Source organism: Macadamia integrifolia, chromosome 2 (assembly GCF_013358625.1).
Source record: "Macadamia integrifolia cultivar HAES 741 chromosome 2, SCU_Mint_v3, whole genome shotgun sequence".
NCBI classification, from domain to species: Eukaryota; Viridiplantae; Streptophyta; class Magnoliopsida; order Proteales; family Proteaceae; genus Macadamia; species Macadamia integrifolia.
In genome coordinates this window covers 40,603,135-40,623,463 of record NC_056558.1, presented here as the reverse complement: position 1 = coordinate 40,623,463, position 20,329 = coordinate 40,603,135, and the positions used below count along the sequence as shown (strand labels likewise).

Here is a 20,329-nt window from a genome sequence, read left to right as displayed (position 1 = left end):
TCTGCCTCCACCCCCACTATTTTTTTGCTTTCACCACCTCCTCTTCCTCCACCACCAGCATCTCCTCCTGCACCACCATTGCCAGCGTTGTGTTCACCTAAATGTGGGTCTTTATTTGACATGGATTTTGAATGAAAGGCAAGGGAACTCTATGGTGGCGCCCACATCCTTTACCGCCAGACATAGTTGTGTGTTAAATTATCCATTGCGCATGAGGGCAGTTAGGTTTTTTCACATCCAACTGTCTATGCATAAAGAACACTAAACTGGCAGAATTCTTTCTCCATTGAATGAGTTATTAATGGAACCCTGAATGACAGTGTGGCCTCTGCTCCAGCAAGGACGCTTTTTACTAAAACCCTGATTAGTACCCACTAGTAGATAAGGAGTCATTTATCTTTCTACCACAGACCTTTACAATCCACGACGGACTCCACCGACAGTTAAAAGTAACAGTTACAGTTTACAGTTGCTTGGCTAGCTTTTTTCTTTCCACCTATTATTCCCTTTTGCTTTTCCCTCCTTATTTCCTTCCCTATCCAACGTGCCCAGAGGATTTGGCTGTCTGTGTTGTCTCGTTGACACGGCTCCTTTCTTGGAGGTGGGGCAAAAGAAAAAGAAAAAGAAAGATACTAAAGACATTTCCCATTAATGGTTCTCTCTTTGTTAAAAATGTTTTGTGGGCATAGTCTTTTTGGCTTAGATATTTTTTTTGGTAAAAGGCTTAGATAGATGGATATAAATAAATTTGATACTGATGTCATATATCACGTAATTCCACTCCTTTTCCTTATGAACACTGAACACCACTAGTCTACTAATACAACTGTGATCTTCCAAGAGCTCTTGTCCTTCCATAGTGCAACCACCACTTTTCCACCCTCCCCCTCAAAAATCTTCACCATGAATTTTAAAATCTAATAAACAGAATTCATTGATTCGGATCGGAATCATAGATCAAGGTAATGGTATCAGATTGATTGTATCAGTTGATTCATATTACTATATTCGTTACTAGATATCTATACGTATGGTGGCATAGGCAAAAGCAGGGTAAAATGGTTTTAAAAAAAAAGGTAATCGATATTTTGAGGGACAAAATGGTCTGATCCAACCCAATATGATTTATCCGTATCAATATTGGTATCAATATCAGCCAAGATCAATTTTGGGTATCAATACCTAAGGATGTTAATCGATCGGTTCAATCTGGGTTAAGTTGGTTTCAGTGTAGGAATGGTAAAACCGAAACCAAAACAATAAGAAAATATCGATTTTGGTTCAGTTTGGTTTTGGTTTGGCTTTGAATTCTTGTATCAATTTGTAATCAGATTGATTTTGGTCTAGTTTGTATTTGATTTTATCATGCAAATTTATAAAAAAAATTATGTAAGAACCTGATTTTTTTTTTCTATAAGCTTTGGGCTGATTTTGGTTTCTAATCAGTTTGGTTTTGATTTCAATCCAGGTTTTGCATCAGTTTTCGAGGTGATTCAAGCTGATTTAGAGTCGTAATATTTCAAATCGAATCCAACCCAATAAGACTTCGGTTCAATTTAGTCTAAACTATTTTCAGTTCAATCCAGCCAATTTCACCAATTCAAGTTAAGTTTTGACACCCCTACCCCTACCACTACCGATATCTAAGACAATCTCGTTTCCACTTTTTCTCTTAAATTTCGGGATTATACTCTCCACTATCCAAACATGGCCTAAATGGTTGAACTTGAATTATTTACCACAATCATTAAATGGTCGGTCTCGGTTTTGCTACTTGAACAGTCGGGCGCCGGACCGAGACCGGCCTATTGTGCACCGACTTGGCCCAACCCTTTAATGATTGTACAATACCTATTTTACCCCCCATATATCTAAAAAATAAAAGGACAGATATTGGTTGCTGACTCGTACAATCACTTGATCATACCAGCAACAAATCCGTTATCAGAGATACGCCCAATTGTCATTTTTTTGGGCTTGCATAAGTGGACCGGAATATAATAGCACATTTTAAAGAGGGCCCGTTTAAAAACCGGTTAAAGCCCGTTTAACATTAAACATGTCCGTAGCCCGGTTAAGGCCCGACTAAAGCGATTAAAAAGGAACATGGTTTTAGGTATTGAATATCTACGGATTAGTAGTGATTATCGATGGATCAGATTAGATGTGGGGTGGATATCAATCGGATCAAACAGTTTTGCCTGCAAAAATACTAGTACCATAGAGTATTTTGACAAAGGCTGATACCTAAAACCATGGATGACGACAAAGATGATGGTGGAGGAATGATAATGTATGTATCTTTTCATGGATGGTCTCATTCAAAGAAGCAACTTTCGATGAATATGATGTGATCCTCTCTCTCTTTATTTTCTATCTTTAGATAAATATGATGTGATCTCTCTTTTATATGGGTTTTGCTCTATATTACAAGGTTTTCTCCTTTATATATAGTTAGTGGCCTTCTTTATCCGACAAAGGAAAAAAAATGATATATCATATGAGTAAAAGAATACTAACTGGTTGCGTGACTATTGTATCAATACGAGTCTATAGAAAAACAGACCAAAACATTAATCACATGGGAGTAGGATGGTCATTTCATGCAATGAGTGTCTGGACTTAGAGGGCATGACTGGTTAGCAATATTTTTCCCAAATTATATTTAATTAAAATATCATATAATCAAGACATTTTGTCTTATTTTGGTCCAGATCATATGATTACAATGAGAATTTTTATTTTAATTAAATATTTTTATTTAAAATAATATACTCTATTACTGCCCCTAAACCTCTCTAGAGTCTAGGCATGAAAAGAAGAAAAGCGAAGAACAGATGGAAAAATGAGAACCAACCATGAGGAGAAAATTTTTATTCAAAATCAATTTGGTACTTCCTTTCAAAAAATAATTGACTACGTCATCTAATTAAAAAAATAATAAATAAAATAACCAATAATAACCTGAAACTAAAGCAAATAAGAGATATATAAAGAAGAACCAACCGTGAAGGGAGAAAAAAAAGGAAGAAAAAATCAATTTGACCTACTTAAAAAATAATTGATTACGTCACCTAGTTAAAAATAAATAAATAGTTAGAATCGTAAAAAAAAATGGTAAGTAAAATAAACAATAATTACCTAGAACTCCACTTTCTAAAGATTTGTACCTGTCTTGGTAATTTAGAAAGTTATATTTAAAATTTTTTGTAACTTACTTCAGTATTAATCATGGTTTAAGGTATTAGATATCGGATTAATATCGAGGTATTAGATATCGAATTAATATCGAGTTCGGTCGATTTTGAAATGGTCGAATTTTGGTTGAGATGTCTTTATAATCTTTCTTACACATATTTCGTGAAGTGGTTCATGCATGTGTATTGCTAGGGGGCATCAAGATCAAGTTGATTTGTATCAAAATTTCTATTCATTTTTCAATTGATTTCTATTATCATTGATCATAGGGGCCCTCTTCACTATTGTGATAATAGAACCAATCAGCAAAAAACATTATCGCTGCAAAGACCAATGCACCAATTGTGGTATGTATAGGAGAGCTGTAATTCACTAGTTATTTCAAACGCTCGTTAAATCTGAAACAACCAGAAGATAGTTGTATCTTTTTTTTTGGTAAAGTATGTTATTTGTACTTTGTATGAATAAAAAATGAATAGTTCAAATAGCATCTACTATTATCACTGAAAATATTTTTTACGATAAGATCTTATTGAAAATATGAGGAAACACCCAAAAAAATTACAAATATTTTTTTGGTTTCGACCCAGTAGCCCAGAAGGAATATGAGCTTTGTGATCTTCTACCAGTTATGTGCTTCAATATAATTATCCGAAGGAAGCATTATAACTTGTTTCTAATATTGAGTAGTTTGATGTACCAAACCGCTGCAATTGCAAAACTCAATCGTGAAGCATTTAGCTTGATTTTTTTTTTTTTTTTAAAGAGCTATAAATTACTTCTATCCAATTAAATTCCTACTATTAGCTTACTCGAAACAAAAAACCTCAATTTTCTAATTTAGGATACCACCTTAATTATGAATAAAACAAGTTTAAGTAAAATGTTTATTTTATGTATCTAGGCTTAGTCATAAATAAAGAAAGAAAAATAGAAGATAATGTTACACATAAAAATAAAAATAGGATAGATAAAGTGGAGGGTTGCATCCGAAATATTGAATAATCGACGTACGTATTTCTTTAAAACTTATAAGAAATTTTTATAGGACTATCATATAATTAGCAATAATGTGTGAAGTTAAATGTTGGATGGTAAAGAAGCAACATAATAGACAAACTTAGTATAACTAAGCTGAGGATTTTGAGATGGATGTGTAAAAAAATAAAAATGATAGAATAATAAATGACCAAATTAGAGTTGTTTTAGGAGCAACTCCGATACATGATAAGCTTTATGAAAATATTTGAGGTGAAATGGACACGTACACGGAGACCTTTAGACACTCGAGTATGTAGGAGTTTTTTTTTTTTTTTTTTTGTACAATGTTTGATTCGTATTAAAAAACAACCAAGGACCAAGGATAGATCTAAATGACTTTCTGAGAAAGATATGCATAGCTTAGGCCTTAAAAGATGTATATGGCTTTGAATAGAATTGATTGGAGGGAAAATATCTATGAAGCCAATCCCATTTAATTGGGTTGAAATCGTCTGCAATTTCGATCTCGTACAATTCCGTGAAATACCACCTTCAGGAGGTGACACGTGTATTGATACCAATGCAATGGTTTAGATCTGGTACAACTAATAAAACCTTAAATCAGTGAAGAGTCATTTAATTTAGATCTGGACCATTGCATTGGTATCAATACACGTGTCACTCACTGAAAGTGGTATTTCACGGAATTGTACGAGATCGAAATTGCAGATAATTTTTTTCCCATTTAATTGGGATATAATTGAGTTAAGTTCAATTTCATGAAAAATAATAATCAAATATTCTTTTTAAGTAAAAGAACACTACCTGAAAGTATCTCCCAAAGCCTTTCACATTGGGTACTGAAATGACTACCCCACCCCTTCCTTGAATGCTTGTATGTGTTTTCCCTGGTTCATGCGTTAATAGGAACCACGTATGGCTTGGCAGCAAACCTTTTCCATTCTTTTTTGGATTAATTATTTATATTTTTTTTTTCTTTGCGGGTGTGATTATTTTTGAATTTTTTTTATTTAAAATAAATTGACATTAAAAAAAACAGTCCATGAAACCACTATGAAGTGATCTACTAAAAGTCAAAATCAAAGTAGACAGGTCGCGTAGCTTTCATTACAAAATAACATAAAGAGTTTTGAGTTTAGCACTTCACATCCACCACCCTTTTTTTTTTCTCAAATGTGAAAACGCCAAAACAAACAAGATTCAACAGCTCTCTAAGGAGGAATCCAAACCACTTACCTCCTTGCATTAAATGGAGTCAAATGTTTGCATCACCATTGACTCTCTCTCCCCCCCCCCCCCCCCCCCCCCCCCTCTCTTTTGTTACATGTCATATATACAAGAAGAGTAGAGCCGCACTCACTTTCAACAAAGAATTTCTCAGTCATCTTTCCATCTATTATTAGTGTAAGACTTTTTTCTTTGGAAGTTAGGATGGCAGACAGTTTCGTCACCACCATGAGTGGAGTGGTTCCTCCCTTCAAATTTGGGAAACCACCAATCCTATGATGCTCGGGACCACAATACCACATTCCACAACTACTGGGTGCTTAGGTTGGTTTCCAACTCTAATATACGCCTCTCTCTCTCTTGGGTAATGTATTATAATTTCTTACAAAAATAAAATAAATTACAATACAAAACTTTTGTAGTAAAAACTACTATGATGTTGTAGTATTGATCATTGGCTAAAATGTGATGGAGATAAACTTCAAATAGATGTTGAACCATCACCACAGCAATTGAAGAAGTTTCGATCATAATTGAGGTTGAGTCACACTTGTAGTGCTGCCTTTAAGGTAATTGTAATTGATGCCCTCTACTGCCAAGAGTTGTTCTGCATCTCTACCTCCAAGATAAAACAACATTCCACTAGAAGATGAGACAGTTCTTCTAGTCCCTTCTAGGACCAAAAAACTACAGAACAGCAGCCCCCCTCTAACCTTACACAAGACTTAGAGAAAATAGAAGAAAGAGAAAGATTTGTATGGTTGCAAAGAGTAGAAATAGATGGAGTATCAATGTGTGAATGTGTGTCTCTGTAAGGTATTTGGTTGGGTTTATATTGACCCAAAACCAACCCTTACACCCTCTTGGATTCCCCAAGAGTAACCTCCAACTAATGGCAAGTTGATTGGAGAATAATGTCATATGGACATGAATTGGGAATTAATTCAATGAATTGAATTAATCCCAATCAATTCCTTAGCTCACCTCCCCACTCATGATAATGACCATGAATGAAATTTAGAGCTCTCATAAGGTGTTATTGACCATTTTCTAGCCCACCTCCCTACTCATGGTATTGACCATGAATAGACTTTAGGGTACCCACATAATGACATTGACCATTTACCTCCATTTGACAATAACCTCTGGCATGAATTAAGAATTAATTTCATAAATAAAATTAATCCCAATCAATTCTCTTTGCCCACCTCTCCACTCATGGTAATTGCCATAAATGAAATTTAGGGCACTCATAGGGTGTTATTGACCATTTTCCATTACCTAAAGCCTAAAGGTCTCACACCATTACAAGTCATAAAACACATAAAAGAAAAACCTCATCTTGAAACTTAATTATAATAAAATAAATATAAATTCTAACACACACACACACACACACACAGAGTTCATAAGTGCTCATTTCTGAAGTTGGTTTTCAAGTCTTACCACCCTTGACCCACCCTTGATAGAAAGGGATCCTCTCCAGTGCCCAACGTGTATCCAACAACTGGAAGGATCTGGTTATGTATTCAAATGTTGCCTAATCATCGGATACACACTGACACATTGGAGAGGATTTAGATCTCACCCTTAATATTTCCTTCTCTCTCAGCCATTGCTTGGGGAAATTGTGATTTTGATTCTAATTCAGTCAAAATTGAAAAGAATTGACCTGAAACCATAAACCCAAACTGACCAAAATCAACTTGGATGCACTGGCACACTGAAGAGGACCCAATCTCTCTCTCTCTCTCTCTCCATTGTTTGAGGAAGTGAAATCGAAGTGACTGATTTTGATTCTAATTCGGCCAAAAACGAGAAATGACCTGAACCAGAAAAGTCCGATATGACCAAAATCGACCTATAATTGACCTAAACCCAGAAGGCCAAAAACGAGAATTGATGTGAACCCGAAAATCCGAACTGACCAAAATCAACCGGGAATTGGCCTAAACCTAAAATATCAATCGATGTTTTTGAAACAGAAAAAGATAAAATCTGGTGTTGAAACTATGAATACAGTCGATTCCGAATTCCGATCCAACTCTGAGAACCCCCCCCCCTCTCTCTCTCTCTCTCTCAAAACCTTCTCTTGCTTGTTAAGTAAGGACTAAGGATACGAACCAGCATGGAGCCGACATGATTTGGACACGTGTCAAACTAAGATTGGGTATCGCGAGGTGCTCCCCAAAGATGTTGGGTCATTGTCCCCATCTCCCATCTCGGCATCTCCGTGCCTCAACGAAATGCATTTCGTCATTTTCTTACCCTTTTTTATTTTATTTTTTAACTTAATCAATTAATTCAATTGTTAAAAAATCAATTAAAAATAAATAAATAAACAGTAATATAATTCAATTATTAAAGCATCAACGAACTCAGATGATTCCACGTGGCACAAAGAAAAGTTAGGGTGACGTGGAAAGCGGATTTCCCCTCCAACGATGACGTCAAGCCCCACCTCCACTAGGACCAGGAAGCCAAAGAGCCGTTCGTCCATCTCAGCTTACGTCAGCAACCAATTTTTTTAGTCATCTCAAGTCCAAACTCCAAACACGATCTTGATAACGTCATAATCTCCCTGTTCCCCTACTCCTCCATGTGACCTCGCTTCCTTACTCCACCCCCAACCTCGGGGTCTTCTCCCATGGGTTATTCCAACACCCCATCACCGCCTACCAAGTCAAACAGTTCCAAGTGTATTCATCACCGTTGAATTATTAATAACGTCATCAGATACTTAATCCAAAGACTATATCAAATCTAGAGCGACGTACTGAATCGGCCCCATATGTTCTTATAAGAACCCCGTAACGTATTCCTCGCAGGCTCGCAAGCTCGCAACAGCTTACTTCTCTCTTTATTTCTTTCTCTCTCTAGCGGCACATACACACGACCCTGTGATCTTCGGTGATGCAAGGAATGAGAATTTTGTCGGAGGGGGGAGTACGAGTGGAAATTGCGGCACCGGTGGGGGAGGGGACTGTCACGGGGAGAACAGGGGCGGCGCCGCTGACGATAGACGTAGGGGAGACGCCGGAGAGGATGATAGAGAGGTTGATAACTGAGAATCCAGTGATTATATTTAGCAGAAAGTCCTGTTGCATGTGCCACGTCATGAAGAAGCTTCTTTCCAAGATCGATGTTCATCCCGTAGTGATAGAATTGGAGGAATCTGAGTTGGGAGCACTCGCTGCCCACGATGTTCAAGATCAAGATCAACATCAGGGTCAGGGTCAGAATGAGGGAGGAATTACAGTTGTAGGCCCTGCACCGGCACCACCGGCAGTGTTCATAGGAGGGAAGAGGGTTGGAGGGTTAGAGAGTCTGATGGCACTCCATCTCAGTGGAGAACTGGTGCCCATGCTCAGGGATGTTGGTGCCCTCTGGATGTGATACTTTTGTGTAGTTATGCTTTCTCTCTCTAGCTATGTTCCTCTCTCCTACAGAATTCTCTCTCTCTCTCAGCAGATTTGTAGGTAGAAAAAATATTATATATTTCTATACATATTAATTAATGTAGTTGTTCTTTAGTTTGGGGTCGTCTCAATTCTCAAATTCTGTGGGAAGTGGGAACAAATCATAGTGATCAGTTCTTATAATCTTTGTTCCATGGATCTCTTCTTTTTTTCTGTTTAATTCCCTCTTTTCTTCTCTTCCTTTCCTTTATGAAGAAGGGGAGGTTTTGAAGAATTTTTGAAGGTTTTAATTTGGGTTTTCTTCACATGGGACCAAGGGAGAGGATCCCAGGTCAAGACTCATCAAGGGGGATCGGATAATGATCGTGAAAAAGCATTGAGTGCATGGAGATTGTCTCTCGACATGAACGAATGGTTGTGAATTACGATCCCTGTCAATACCCATGTGGAATCTGTGGACCCATTTTCCTCTCTCTCTCTCTCTCTCTCTCTCTCTGAGAAATGAGAGGAGGGGGTAAGAAGTATATATAACTGGTGAGGATGAGAATCCAGAGGATTAACCATCATAAAATGACACTCTTTATGCTGTACTCTACTAGTACAGCAACCAGCTGGGGAGCTCTCTCTCTCTCTCTCTCTCTCTCTCTCTCTCTCTATAGAGAGAGAGATGTGGTGGAGGTGTTCAAGAAGGAAAGAAGTTAGAGTTTGGGTACTTAAATTTGTCAGTTGTGAGTGGGAAAGTAGTGTGGTAATGGAAAGGAAAGTCAAGTGGGCTCATAAATAAAAGGTAAGTTATAATTTTTGTCCTGAGGTGGTGGTATTTAATAATTGTTTCAGGTTGCTGTATTGAATATTGATGAGGTTTCAGTGTGTCTAAAGGGTGAAAATGACGACCCACAGATGCATTACTGTCTTTTATATCAATAATAATAATAATAATAATAATATGGCCATATATATAAATATATCTATCATATAATAATAAAGAATGAACAAGTCTTTCGTTTCTAGTTCTGCAGTTCTTACTGTTCTACACTCCATGATCCGGTCATGAAAGCTTTTCTTTTTCTTTCTTTCTTGAGTGAGGATAGGGCCGGGTCGGGGAGAGGAGTAAGGTGTGGGGTCTATAATATCATGGTAGTTAGGTACAATCCTTTTACCTCTTCACTTTATGGATTAGAAATTAGAATTGGGTTGAGTGATCCATCAGAGGATCATGATTCAAGACCGATATTTCACAGAGATATAGTGCTATTGGTTGGGCTGGATGGTTCAGCATTGCCCATTATTCCCAGGTTTAGTTCATGGTATCGTTGATACCATAAATCCATAATACTAAAACTGTGTTTGGTAACATTCCAGAAAAAACATTTCTGGAGTTTTTTTGTTCTATGAAAACAAAAAACGGAATAAAAAGTTTAGTACAATAATGATGTGTTTTGTTATTTTTTTTGAAAAAAAAAAAGAAAGTGAAGATAGAAACAAGATTTCGAGAGAACGACAAAAGACTATTCCATCGTTCCAGTTTCGTTCCAAAAAAAAAAAAATAGCATTTTGACAAAGAAACTGAAATTTCCATTTTTAACATAAAACGTAGAACAGAAACTTTACCAAATGCAACCTAATACAGACCAGCCATATCAGTCCGTATCAACCTGATTCCAGTAAGAAAATTAAAAGAAAAAAAAACAACAGATTACCGATGCCTAAATCCATGGTTCAATCACTAATCCAACATTTTAAACATAATCTGAGGCACAATTACAGGATTGACCCGGACTTGTTCGGGCTCACTAAGTCTAAGGCCTAAAACCAAGCCCAACACAGAAAACAAAAGAATATTGTTGCATTGTTAACACCATTAGATCAGAATGAAAAGTATGCAGCACGTCTTCCATAGTTCCACCCTCAATCAGGCTTTAAGAAAGTAATTTCCGCAGTTGGATAATCTAAGAAGACTGATAAGTTTCCAGTTGAGCTTCTCCACTATTCATTTTTAACAATTGGGTGAAAGCCAAGAAAGCATACAAGCCAACGTTACATAGGTCATATAGTAAGATACTAACAGTCTAAAGCACAGTACACAAGAAGCACCCATATAAGAACAATAGCATATGAAAAATTCCGCCCTACAGATAACAAAGTGTGTAACATTTAAGTAAACTCTATTGTCTCAATGTCACAAATACAATTCCCCCATCACCTTTTTTTTTTCCCAAAAGAAAAAGGCTATTTGTATAGCACCATAGCTAATATTAGTCATTAACTCTCAGCAATAGTAAGATTTAAGCATACAGAATTAACAGCCAAGGAAAAGATAGAGACCTTCCATTGTATGGCTTTAAGAGCTAACAGAAGTATATATATAATTTCATCTGATAAAACCATTACGGGATGAGGCCCAGTAACTGGATCCCCATGTCTGCTTACCCCATGGAAATCCCTTATCTTCCATATGGATGATACCTGCCATTGGCCACAACACTGCTCCCATACGCTCTGCCGCCGTAACCATCGGCGCCACCATAGCCACCATAGCCACCTGGACTACCATAAACTCCATCTCCGGCCCCACCATACATGGGTCCACCAAACCCATAATTTCCATAACCATAAGCATATCCACCATAAACACCTGCACCATAGCCTTCACCATACCCACCATACCCACCTCGAGATCTATAACCACCACCACCACCACCACCACCTCCATACCCGACAGCGCCACTACCATAGCCCCCATAATATTCTGCTGCAGCACTGCTTCCATAATGAGCTCTTCCACCAAATCCTCGATCACCAGTGCTTCTTTTCGGTTCAGCCTTCTTGACTTCAACCTACAATTTCAGGTCAGAAGTACTTGGAAAGTGAGTAGTTTGTATTGTTCAGCCCTTTGAACTCTGAAGAACAGAATCCATTCAAATCTCTTTCCTTAAAAGAAAATGTTATAAACCAGATTACGAGGGTGGGGGGGCACATACCGTGCAAAGGGAGGGTGGGATTTTTATTTGGTTGGTAATGAATAGTAGAACAGCACTGAAAAGCCTTTCCTTCTCAGGATCCACATATGTTGGCTTTGTAGGAAGCCAAAACACGCAAACTCTTATTTATTAAAGATGGTAATCACCCCTCCCCTCCCAAAATAAAACAAAGATCGTAAAAAGGAAACGAACAAATTTCTGAGAACTTGAAGACATTTCCCAAGAAAAAATATGTGCTAACAGGGAGGGATTTTCATAACCATCCCATTCTCCAAGCATTTGCTTAAAACTAATTGTCAGCCAAACAAAATTTAACAAAGTAACTTCAATGTTTTATCCTCATCAGAATTCTAAGTCTTGGAAAAAGGTTAGGAGCAAGGATAGCTACTTGGCAACTGGATGCAAATTACAAGATTAAATCACGACGCAATCAGAGATTTGAAAACCCTGGTTGGGATTGCTTAAGGGCCTACACAAGTGTTAAACAACTCAAACAACGAAGTCAATGGAAGTTCTATAATTAACCAGAATTTTAAAAGGGTTAATTGGTAACTAAGAAGGAATAGATACAATAGGCATTTGCTTTTAACGGGGTTAACCCTAAGAACGAATAGATACAATAGGCATTTGCATTTAAAGGGGTTAACCCGTGAACTAAGAAGGAATTGATACAATAGCATTTGCATTTAAAGACTACCAGGTAGAGTACTTAATAAAGTGAAACAAGGATTAAGACATAACTTAAGATGAAAGGGAGGTATATTCTGGGGAAGAGAATGATTCTGGGGACATATAAAACATTGTCCACCAGATCATCGACCTTCAAATGAAACCAGAAAACCAGACCAGCTGTATTCAGTAACCTCAAATCAGCCTAAGAAAGATAACTATCTCATTTAACCACTGGTTGATCAGAAATCCCAGGGGAGGAGTCACAACCACTATCCCTACCAAAGTGCTAAATAACAGAACCCCAAGGATCGATTGAAGAAAATAAATTTAGCTCTGCAACTTGATCTCACAGTAGGAAACAAAACCATTCTGGAATTTGAAGTGTAACTCCCAACAGCATAAGTTTTGAAAACGAAAGTATAGGGTTTTAATCATTCAGTTATGGGTAGTCTATGCCCAGATTTTCAGAAGGAATACTGATGGTTTGATAAGCCGAAAACAGAACAGGAAAAAAATAACTCAGTAAAGAAATAAGCAGAAAGGAGATATGGAGAAGGGTCATACCAAGGAGCAGAATGATGAGGCAAGAATAGCTGAGAGAAAAGGAAAAGAATAAGGAGAACAGGGAAACAAAAGGAAGGGGAACCAAGTCGGAATGCGGAGAAGAGGGGACGGAGAGAGAGAGAGAGAGAGAGAGAGAGCAACCACAAGCCATGTAATGAAACTCAAAATTTCATTCTACGTAGTTCATTGTGTTACTTCCAATTTATAAAGAAAGACCAATACTCCTAGTTCTATCCTAAAATAAAAACTGTAGTAAACTAGGAAACTACCTCAAACAAAAAAAATCAATCTCCTACGTTATCCAACTGCCCATAACCCCAGAATAAACAAATAAATTACTAAATATCATACCAAACCAACAACCCAGTTTGGAATTGGTTCCTTGTGGTCTAGGAATCCCAACGGGTCAAACCGGTCCAGCCAAGTATCTGGATCACATGATCTAACTTAAAGAGCGAGGTACAAATAGAAAATGTCTAAAAAACCATCAGCATTAATAAGATTTGAATCATAGTTATCAAGGCGGCTAGGCTACCTAAGGCAGTGGAGGAGGAAAATAACCAAAGCGACACCATAGTTATCGAGGCAGCGTCCAAGCGCTTTGCCTGGGTCTTAGGTGACCGTCGTCTTATTACACTGCATGTTGCCTTCTGTTTTGACATTTATTTATGCCAAATATCATTTAAATAAATGTTTTTATTTCATTTACTTAAGATATTATTCATAAATAAGCAAATACCTCATCTATTTGAATCCAATCAAATAGTTTAAAAATCAAATTCCAAAAAGATAAAAATTCAACCCCAAAGTCCAAGAACAAAAACTAAATTTTTTGTTGTAGGGGCGATTTTCTACTTTCAAATGTTGGGGATTTTCTCAATTCTGAAAATTTAATAAATCTTATTATGAGTAAAACATTGCTAAAAACCAAAAGTCAGGTAAAATAATCTTTTGTTCTGATGTACATAAGATTATTTTCATTCAAGCGATTTTAACAGCTTTCGTACACTTTAAATAAGTTTGACCAGAACATAAATTTGTCACTACAACTCAAACTTAAGTAATCTTAGACATGTTGGAAAGCTTGCTTTATGCTATACCTAATACAAAAAGACTCTTGTAAAAATAAAATCATTTGATCAATCATACTTATTAGAGAACAAAAACATTTCTCTAAATGTGAATTTTTTTATGATTTGATGTGACTTAATATTGATATTTGATGACTTGATATGGCTTAATGATTTTCTAATTTATTCAGTTTGTTGATTTGTTTTTCTAATGAATATATTGCATTGATATGATTCTTTGATATTTATTTAGCATATTAGTAGAATTATATAATTTTTAGTATGCTATTTGTGCCAAATAAAATGGTTATATAAAAAAGAAAAACACTAAAACGTTTGTTCGCCAAGGCGACGCCTTGTGACCTAATCGCAAAGGTAGTTTGGCAGTACCTCAAACGCCTTGGTCGACTTGCCGCCTTGATAACTATGGCGCAACCAACAAGGCGCCATAGCAATTCTTAAGAGACCAAGGCACACCCTTCCAGCAAATGGAGCCCAAACGCCTAGGCGACGCCTTAACCAGATGTACTGTCCTTCTCAAAAATCAGGTTATTAAAAACTAAAGAACAAAGAATCATGAGGACATCACTCAAGGTCGAGGACTTAAGACTTATCAGAGATAGACACAGACACATGCAGCCACATGTCACTTCGTTATGGCTAGATGAGCAGTATTATGTATAGTTCTTTTTCTTATTTTGCTGTACTTTTATTTGGGGCCAGACTATTATCTTATTATGATGTAGTGTTAAGTGGTGGGAGCAGTTATATGTTGGTAGTTATTTTAGGAAATAACAATTTTTTGTTGTGTAATGTTATGAGGCCATTTGTACTCAGTATTGGAGAAGTAATTGGAACTTGTGAGGCTGTATAGTTATTATGTTTTGGTGTGAATCCATGATGATCTTCTTGTTTCTTGTCTATCATCTTCTTATATCCATTCCTCTCTTTCAAACTCCATATCTACAGCAACCATCCTTGTTCGATCCCCAAATCCATTGTTGTTTGTATCTTCATATTTCTCCCAACCTCCGTTTTCATTTCTCAAGAGCCTTCCATTTGTTCTTTCTACCACAGAAGCCCACAACCCCAATAAATCATACCTTCTTGGCAGGAATATTACTGATTGTGATGAAAGATGTGGTATCACAAATTCCCTTGAACCTCCTTAGCCAAATCTCCAAAACCCCAGTTTTCCCCTTCTTGCCTAGACTTGATTATTGCCAAACTTCTTACCAGTTCTTGTATCAGTCCCAACTTTTCCAATTATGTCTCAAATTCAGCCCCCAAATAGCATGGATATTCTTCTACCAACAACAAGGAGGCCTTAAGGACACAATCTTTGGAGTTGGGTGGTAATTCAGCACTTATTCATGGCATTTTAACCCATGGGACAGCAAAGGAATGTACTAATCTATCATATTCTTTTATTAAATTCTCCTTTGCAGCCTTTGCACGAAATTCAGCACATGAGGTTTGTTTGTTGGTTTATTTATGGCTGAACTTGTTAAAAAATGCTGCATGTATGCTGAAATATATGAGTTGTATACCCTTCCCAGTCTTCGTACCTTTCAGCTAGGATAATTTCTAAGTTTCCCAAACCTGACCTACACCAAAGAGACATCGAGAAACAAAAAAACATTGGAACCAAAGGTATGGATAGATCATAAAGTAACCAAGATTTGACAAATGTATGGGAGACAGTTGGCACATGCCACTACAACTTGAAAAAATTAAGGTTAGCAAACCATGCTTCATGGAGCAATCGTTGGGCAATACAAAAATAGCAAATGATATAATGACCGTATCTGAGATGTAAATGTAAGATGAACGAGTTCCCAGACTAGAAAGGACAGAATAATGAACACATTCAGGGGAATCCAGCATAGCACCAACTGCTGATAAAAAGAGGGAAATTCAAGTGACTATTGAACTGTTCAGATGTGCATAACCAATATCAATGACCACTCCGGAGAATTTATGTGGAGAGGGAAAAAAGGCTTTAGGAGTAAAGGAGAGGCAAAAATGGGCAGGTAGCAAGCCCCAAACAGTTGGGAGGCTTAATCAAGTTTCCTTTCTGCCATTTTCTTGATAACCAAATAAAGACTTTGTATTCGCCAACCAATATTCTATAATTTTATCATTTTTATTTTTATTTTGGCCTCACCTGTTTACCTCCAAGTTCATGTGTTTTCCCCTCGGAGATGATATCATCAACTGTGTCTTCACTCTGGAAAGTAACAAATCCGAATCCACGTGATCGGCCAGTGTTGTGGTCCAACATTATCTGATGCTCAACAATGTCACCATAGGATGAGAAATACTCCATCAATTCATCTGCAAGATTTTAAAATAAATAATCAAGGACAAATAAGTTTTCAATGGTATCGATCTGAATAATACCTTCAGTAAAAGAAGGGGGTATTCCGCCCACAAAAATTTTTTTAGTTTTTGGTGCTCCACTAAAATGCATATCTTCCCTTGGTACTGTCCTCTTTACTTCCACCTGTGATCAGCAGGCAGCCAATTAAAAAAAAACGAGGGAATGCAAACAAATGGGAGAATTACAATGTACAAAGATATTCTGAATTACAATGTGCAAACAAGAGGGAGCTTACTGGTCTGCCATTGATAACATGTTCCTCCTCCAAAACCTTGTCCACAACTGCTGGGTCAGCAAATGTTATAAATCCAAAACCCCTAGGCCTTTTAGTATATTTATCCTTCATTATTACAGAATCAGTAATGTCTCCATACTTCTTAAAATAATCGGTGAAGGTCTCTGGAAGAAGACAATCAAATGAAATAAGAATAAAGGTGGAGGAAAATGTCACTGAAGAGACAGAAGCATGAACAAAAGCAGACTCTCGTTGCAGGTAAAACTTATGAAATGCCACAGGTGGCAACTTGAGTGAGAAGAATAAAAAATCCATCTACTTTTCCAGCACAGAACAGAAACAAGGATATGACAACAAAAATTCAAGACAAAGAACTGTGCATTCAGTTCATCCAAAACAATAGACTTTGTCACATGAATAAGGGAAGAATGGCACACAATCTATAACTCATTTCCATAAACCACACAATAATGTTACTCAGGTGACACAGCACATGTGCTTTGGACAAGGACAGATAAGTAATAACTCAAAACTTCCTAAGGACTCGAGTCATGGAAACCTAACACCCCCCTCCAAACCCCTAATCAAATTGTGGACGGCAACATATAAATTATACAATATATGTTTGAATGCAAGCATATGCACCCAGGAGGGGGGAAAAAGAATAAAAGGTATAACAAGTAACCCCGCCAAATTATTTCTCGCCCACATCAAGAGAGTGAGGAAAGAAAAGTGATGGATACTTATACGAACCACAATAATTTGCTTGCATTAACACATGTCAATGTGAACCATGACGACACATACAAATATGGTGAATGTAAACCACTACCCCACAAGAGCACACGCTTGACTTGTTTAAGATGGGTGCTATACAGGAGTAGAGTTTACCGGGTGAATGGTATATGTAAAATTAATTTTGGCTGGCAAACCTGCACCATAAATCTTCCTATGCATTATACAAAAGAGGGAAATGCTACTTCCACATTCAATTCCACTAATGTTTTGCGAAGCAATAAATAACAGACTATATTGACAATACAACATGAGCATCTAAAGCTTTTTTCCTTATTCTTTTTAGACAGATGAGCATCTAAACATTTGTGGCTACCATGGTAACGTGCCTCTAGACATATGACAAAGCATTCATTGAATTCTTCTATTTATTTATTTAATTTTATTTTTTTGTCACAAGCATGACTGACTTAAGGGATAAGGCTTATATGAACTATAAAAAGCATCCTAACATAAGAAAAATGTTCATTTCTTCTTCTAATAGATTATTAACTTTGAAATCCCAGAGAATATATTCAACAAAACAATGTTTTCACTCCTTAAAATAGTGAATTGAACAATGTTCTACTCAAATAGGACTGTCAAATGTCAATAGAGATGATGCAGAATTCAAGACACAGAGGATGGCAACTAAAATATGTTGGTGCTGCTCAATTAGTGATACTATGAGATGACAAACTTATTAATCAAGTATAAAATCAATAAAATACAATCAGGCTACTTAATACATAAACATAAATAAGGATGAATCAAATACAACAATTTTAGTACCTTCAGTCGTCTCCCAGGCAACGCCACCAACGAAGATTTTTCTATCAAACAAGAAAAATTAGTCATTTATCATTGTCCCCATTTTTTGGCTGCGATCGGGAGGGCTGAATTTCAGCGCGAGAACCCGCTCTCCCTAAACCTAAATTAGACCAAAATTTTCCAACACAAACACAGAGAGAAATCGAATATCTAGAATCTAGGAATCCCTAAACCTGAAAACTAACCCTGGGGAAGAATCACGACCGATGGACTGCTTTATATCATCGCCAGCACTTTCAACATTATGGTTCCGACGTTCTGAAAATTGCTCTTCTTCAATATCTTCCTCAACCTCTTCTACTTCATCTACGCCGCTAAGGGCGATGATGCGCTCATCTTCGTAAGTCTTCTCCTCAGCAACATCCATAGTAGTTTCTACTCCTCTTTTGCCTCTCTCCCTATAAACCTGCAAACGAGTAAATATTATTCCACTACAACCTAGATTTTCTCTTTTCTAACCTAAGTAGACGAAAAACCCTCGACCGAAATACCTTCCTATCTAATAAGAACTATGTAATGATCTCAACCAGAATAATCCGATCTTTTCTAGGGTTCTAAAAAACAGTATCGCAAATGAACTTCTTATTAGCGATACTGGTGTTAAGATTCCTCAGTCAGAAAAGAAACCCTAGCTCCCTGAGAACCGCCGCGTTCACCCAAGTAGACGACGCGAGTATTTATGAAATCATCGTTTTGATCCAGGTAATTCTCTGAAACGCACGTTGTTTGGGTCTAATCCATAATTTTACCACAAACGAAGGGTATAATCCGTAATTTATCCCAAATAAAGGGGTATAGATCGTAATCCCTGCCTTCTTCTTTTCTACTGATTTTCGACAAGTGTCTTAGGTTGTGTTTGATAGTCATCCAGTTTTACAAACAAAATTTCGCGTAAAAAACAGATTTTTCAATTTTTATATTAAAATATCATTTTAAAACAAAATAATAGTATTTGATGAATCTATTTCAAGAGCAATCACCTTCGCACTCTTTAATATCATTTTTATTTTTCACTTATGTTTACAAAAAATAATTTTGGCTGTATTTGGTATCATTTTTGAAACTTGTTAATATTTAAAAAAATAATAATAATAAAACACAAAAACAAAAAAGTGATCAAGAGTCATTTATACGTTTTGGCTAAAATTGATTTTCAGTCATTTTTGCATTGAACTTTAATGAACATGTGTTTAAAATCCTAATATGGAATGATCAAATAGTCATTTGCTTTGCAATTAAAAATCTAAGTTCCTTGCCCCCTCTTCTTCTATCCAAAGCATAGTTAGCAATTCGGCCGAATAATTCGTGAATTATTCGGCCGTCACGAATTTTAAAGAATTTTATCAAAAATTCTGACCGAATCCGAATTAAAAATAAAATTCTTTAAAATTCGTGACTTTTTCAAAAATGAATATAATTCGCGAATAATTCGGACCGAATCCGAATTAAACCGAATTATTCGGTTCATTTAAACATTATTTAAAAAAAAAACCAAAAAAAAAAATAATAATAAAAAAAACAATTTTTAAAAAAAAAAACCCCCAATAAGATTTTTTGACCGAATCCTTAAATTAATCGTCCGAATTATTTCGAATAATTCTCCGTCCGAATAATTCCCGAATCCGAATTTGCTAACTATGATCCAAAGTGGAAAAAGAAAATTACAATGAAGATGGTGAAGGGAATCTCTTCACCCATTTTTTTTAAAAAATCATTTTGCACTTAGAAATACCAAACTATTTCTCACAAAAAATCATTTTTTGTTAAGTAGTTACCAAACCATTTTTATGTTTTGATACAAAATTATTTTCATTAATGATTTTTATTAAATATGTAAAAATAAAAAAGGAAAATGATACCAAATAGTGCCTTAGTTGTTCATTTTTCTTGTATTTTGAACGAAACTAAAATGACAGAACAAGGTTTCATCGTTCCATCATTTTGCATTTCTAGCTTCTTTTTTTTTTTTTTTT

The 20,329-nt window shown here is 36.3% G+C and overlaps 2 protein-coding genes across 2 annotated transcripts; one reads left to right on the top strand and one right to left on the bottom strand.

The window, feature by feature from the left end:
- The first annotated feature begins 8,249 nt into the window (after positions 1 to 8,249).
- LOC122072014 (glutaredoxin-C6-like) lies at positions 8,250 to 9,038 on the top strand. The gene has a single exon (XM_042636517.1). It carries the CDS (start codon positions 8,341 to 8,343, stop codon positions 8,821 to 8,823), a length of 483 nt encoding a protein of 160 aa, XP_042492451.1. The 5' UTR covers positions 8,250 to 8,340; the 3' UTR covers positions 8,824 to 9,038.
- A 1,923-nt stretch (positions 9,039 to 10,961) lies between these two features.
- LOC122070716 (heterogeneous nuclear ribonucleoprotein 1-like) lies at positions 10,962 to 19,042 on the bottom strand. The gene is made up of 7 exons (XM_042634923.1): positions 18,848 to 19,042; positions 18,542 to 18,762; positions 18,318 to 18,358; positions 16,752 to 16,915; positions 16,537 to 16,639; positions 16,301 to 16,470; positions 10,962 to 11,683 (listed from the first exon to the last, which is right to left on the bottom strand). The coding sequence occupies exons 2-7, from the start codon at positions 18,721 to 18,723 to the stop codon at positions 11,291 to 11,293; spliced, it is 1,053 nt and encodes a 350-aa protein (XP_042490857.1). The 5' UTR covers positions 18,724 to 18,762; positions 18,848 to 19,042; the 3' UTR covers positions 10,962 to 11,290.
- Positions 19,043 to 20,329: the final 1,287 nt, after the last annotated feature.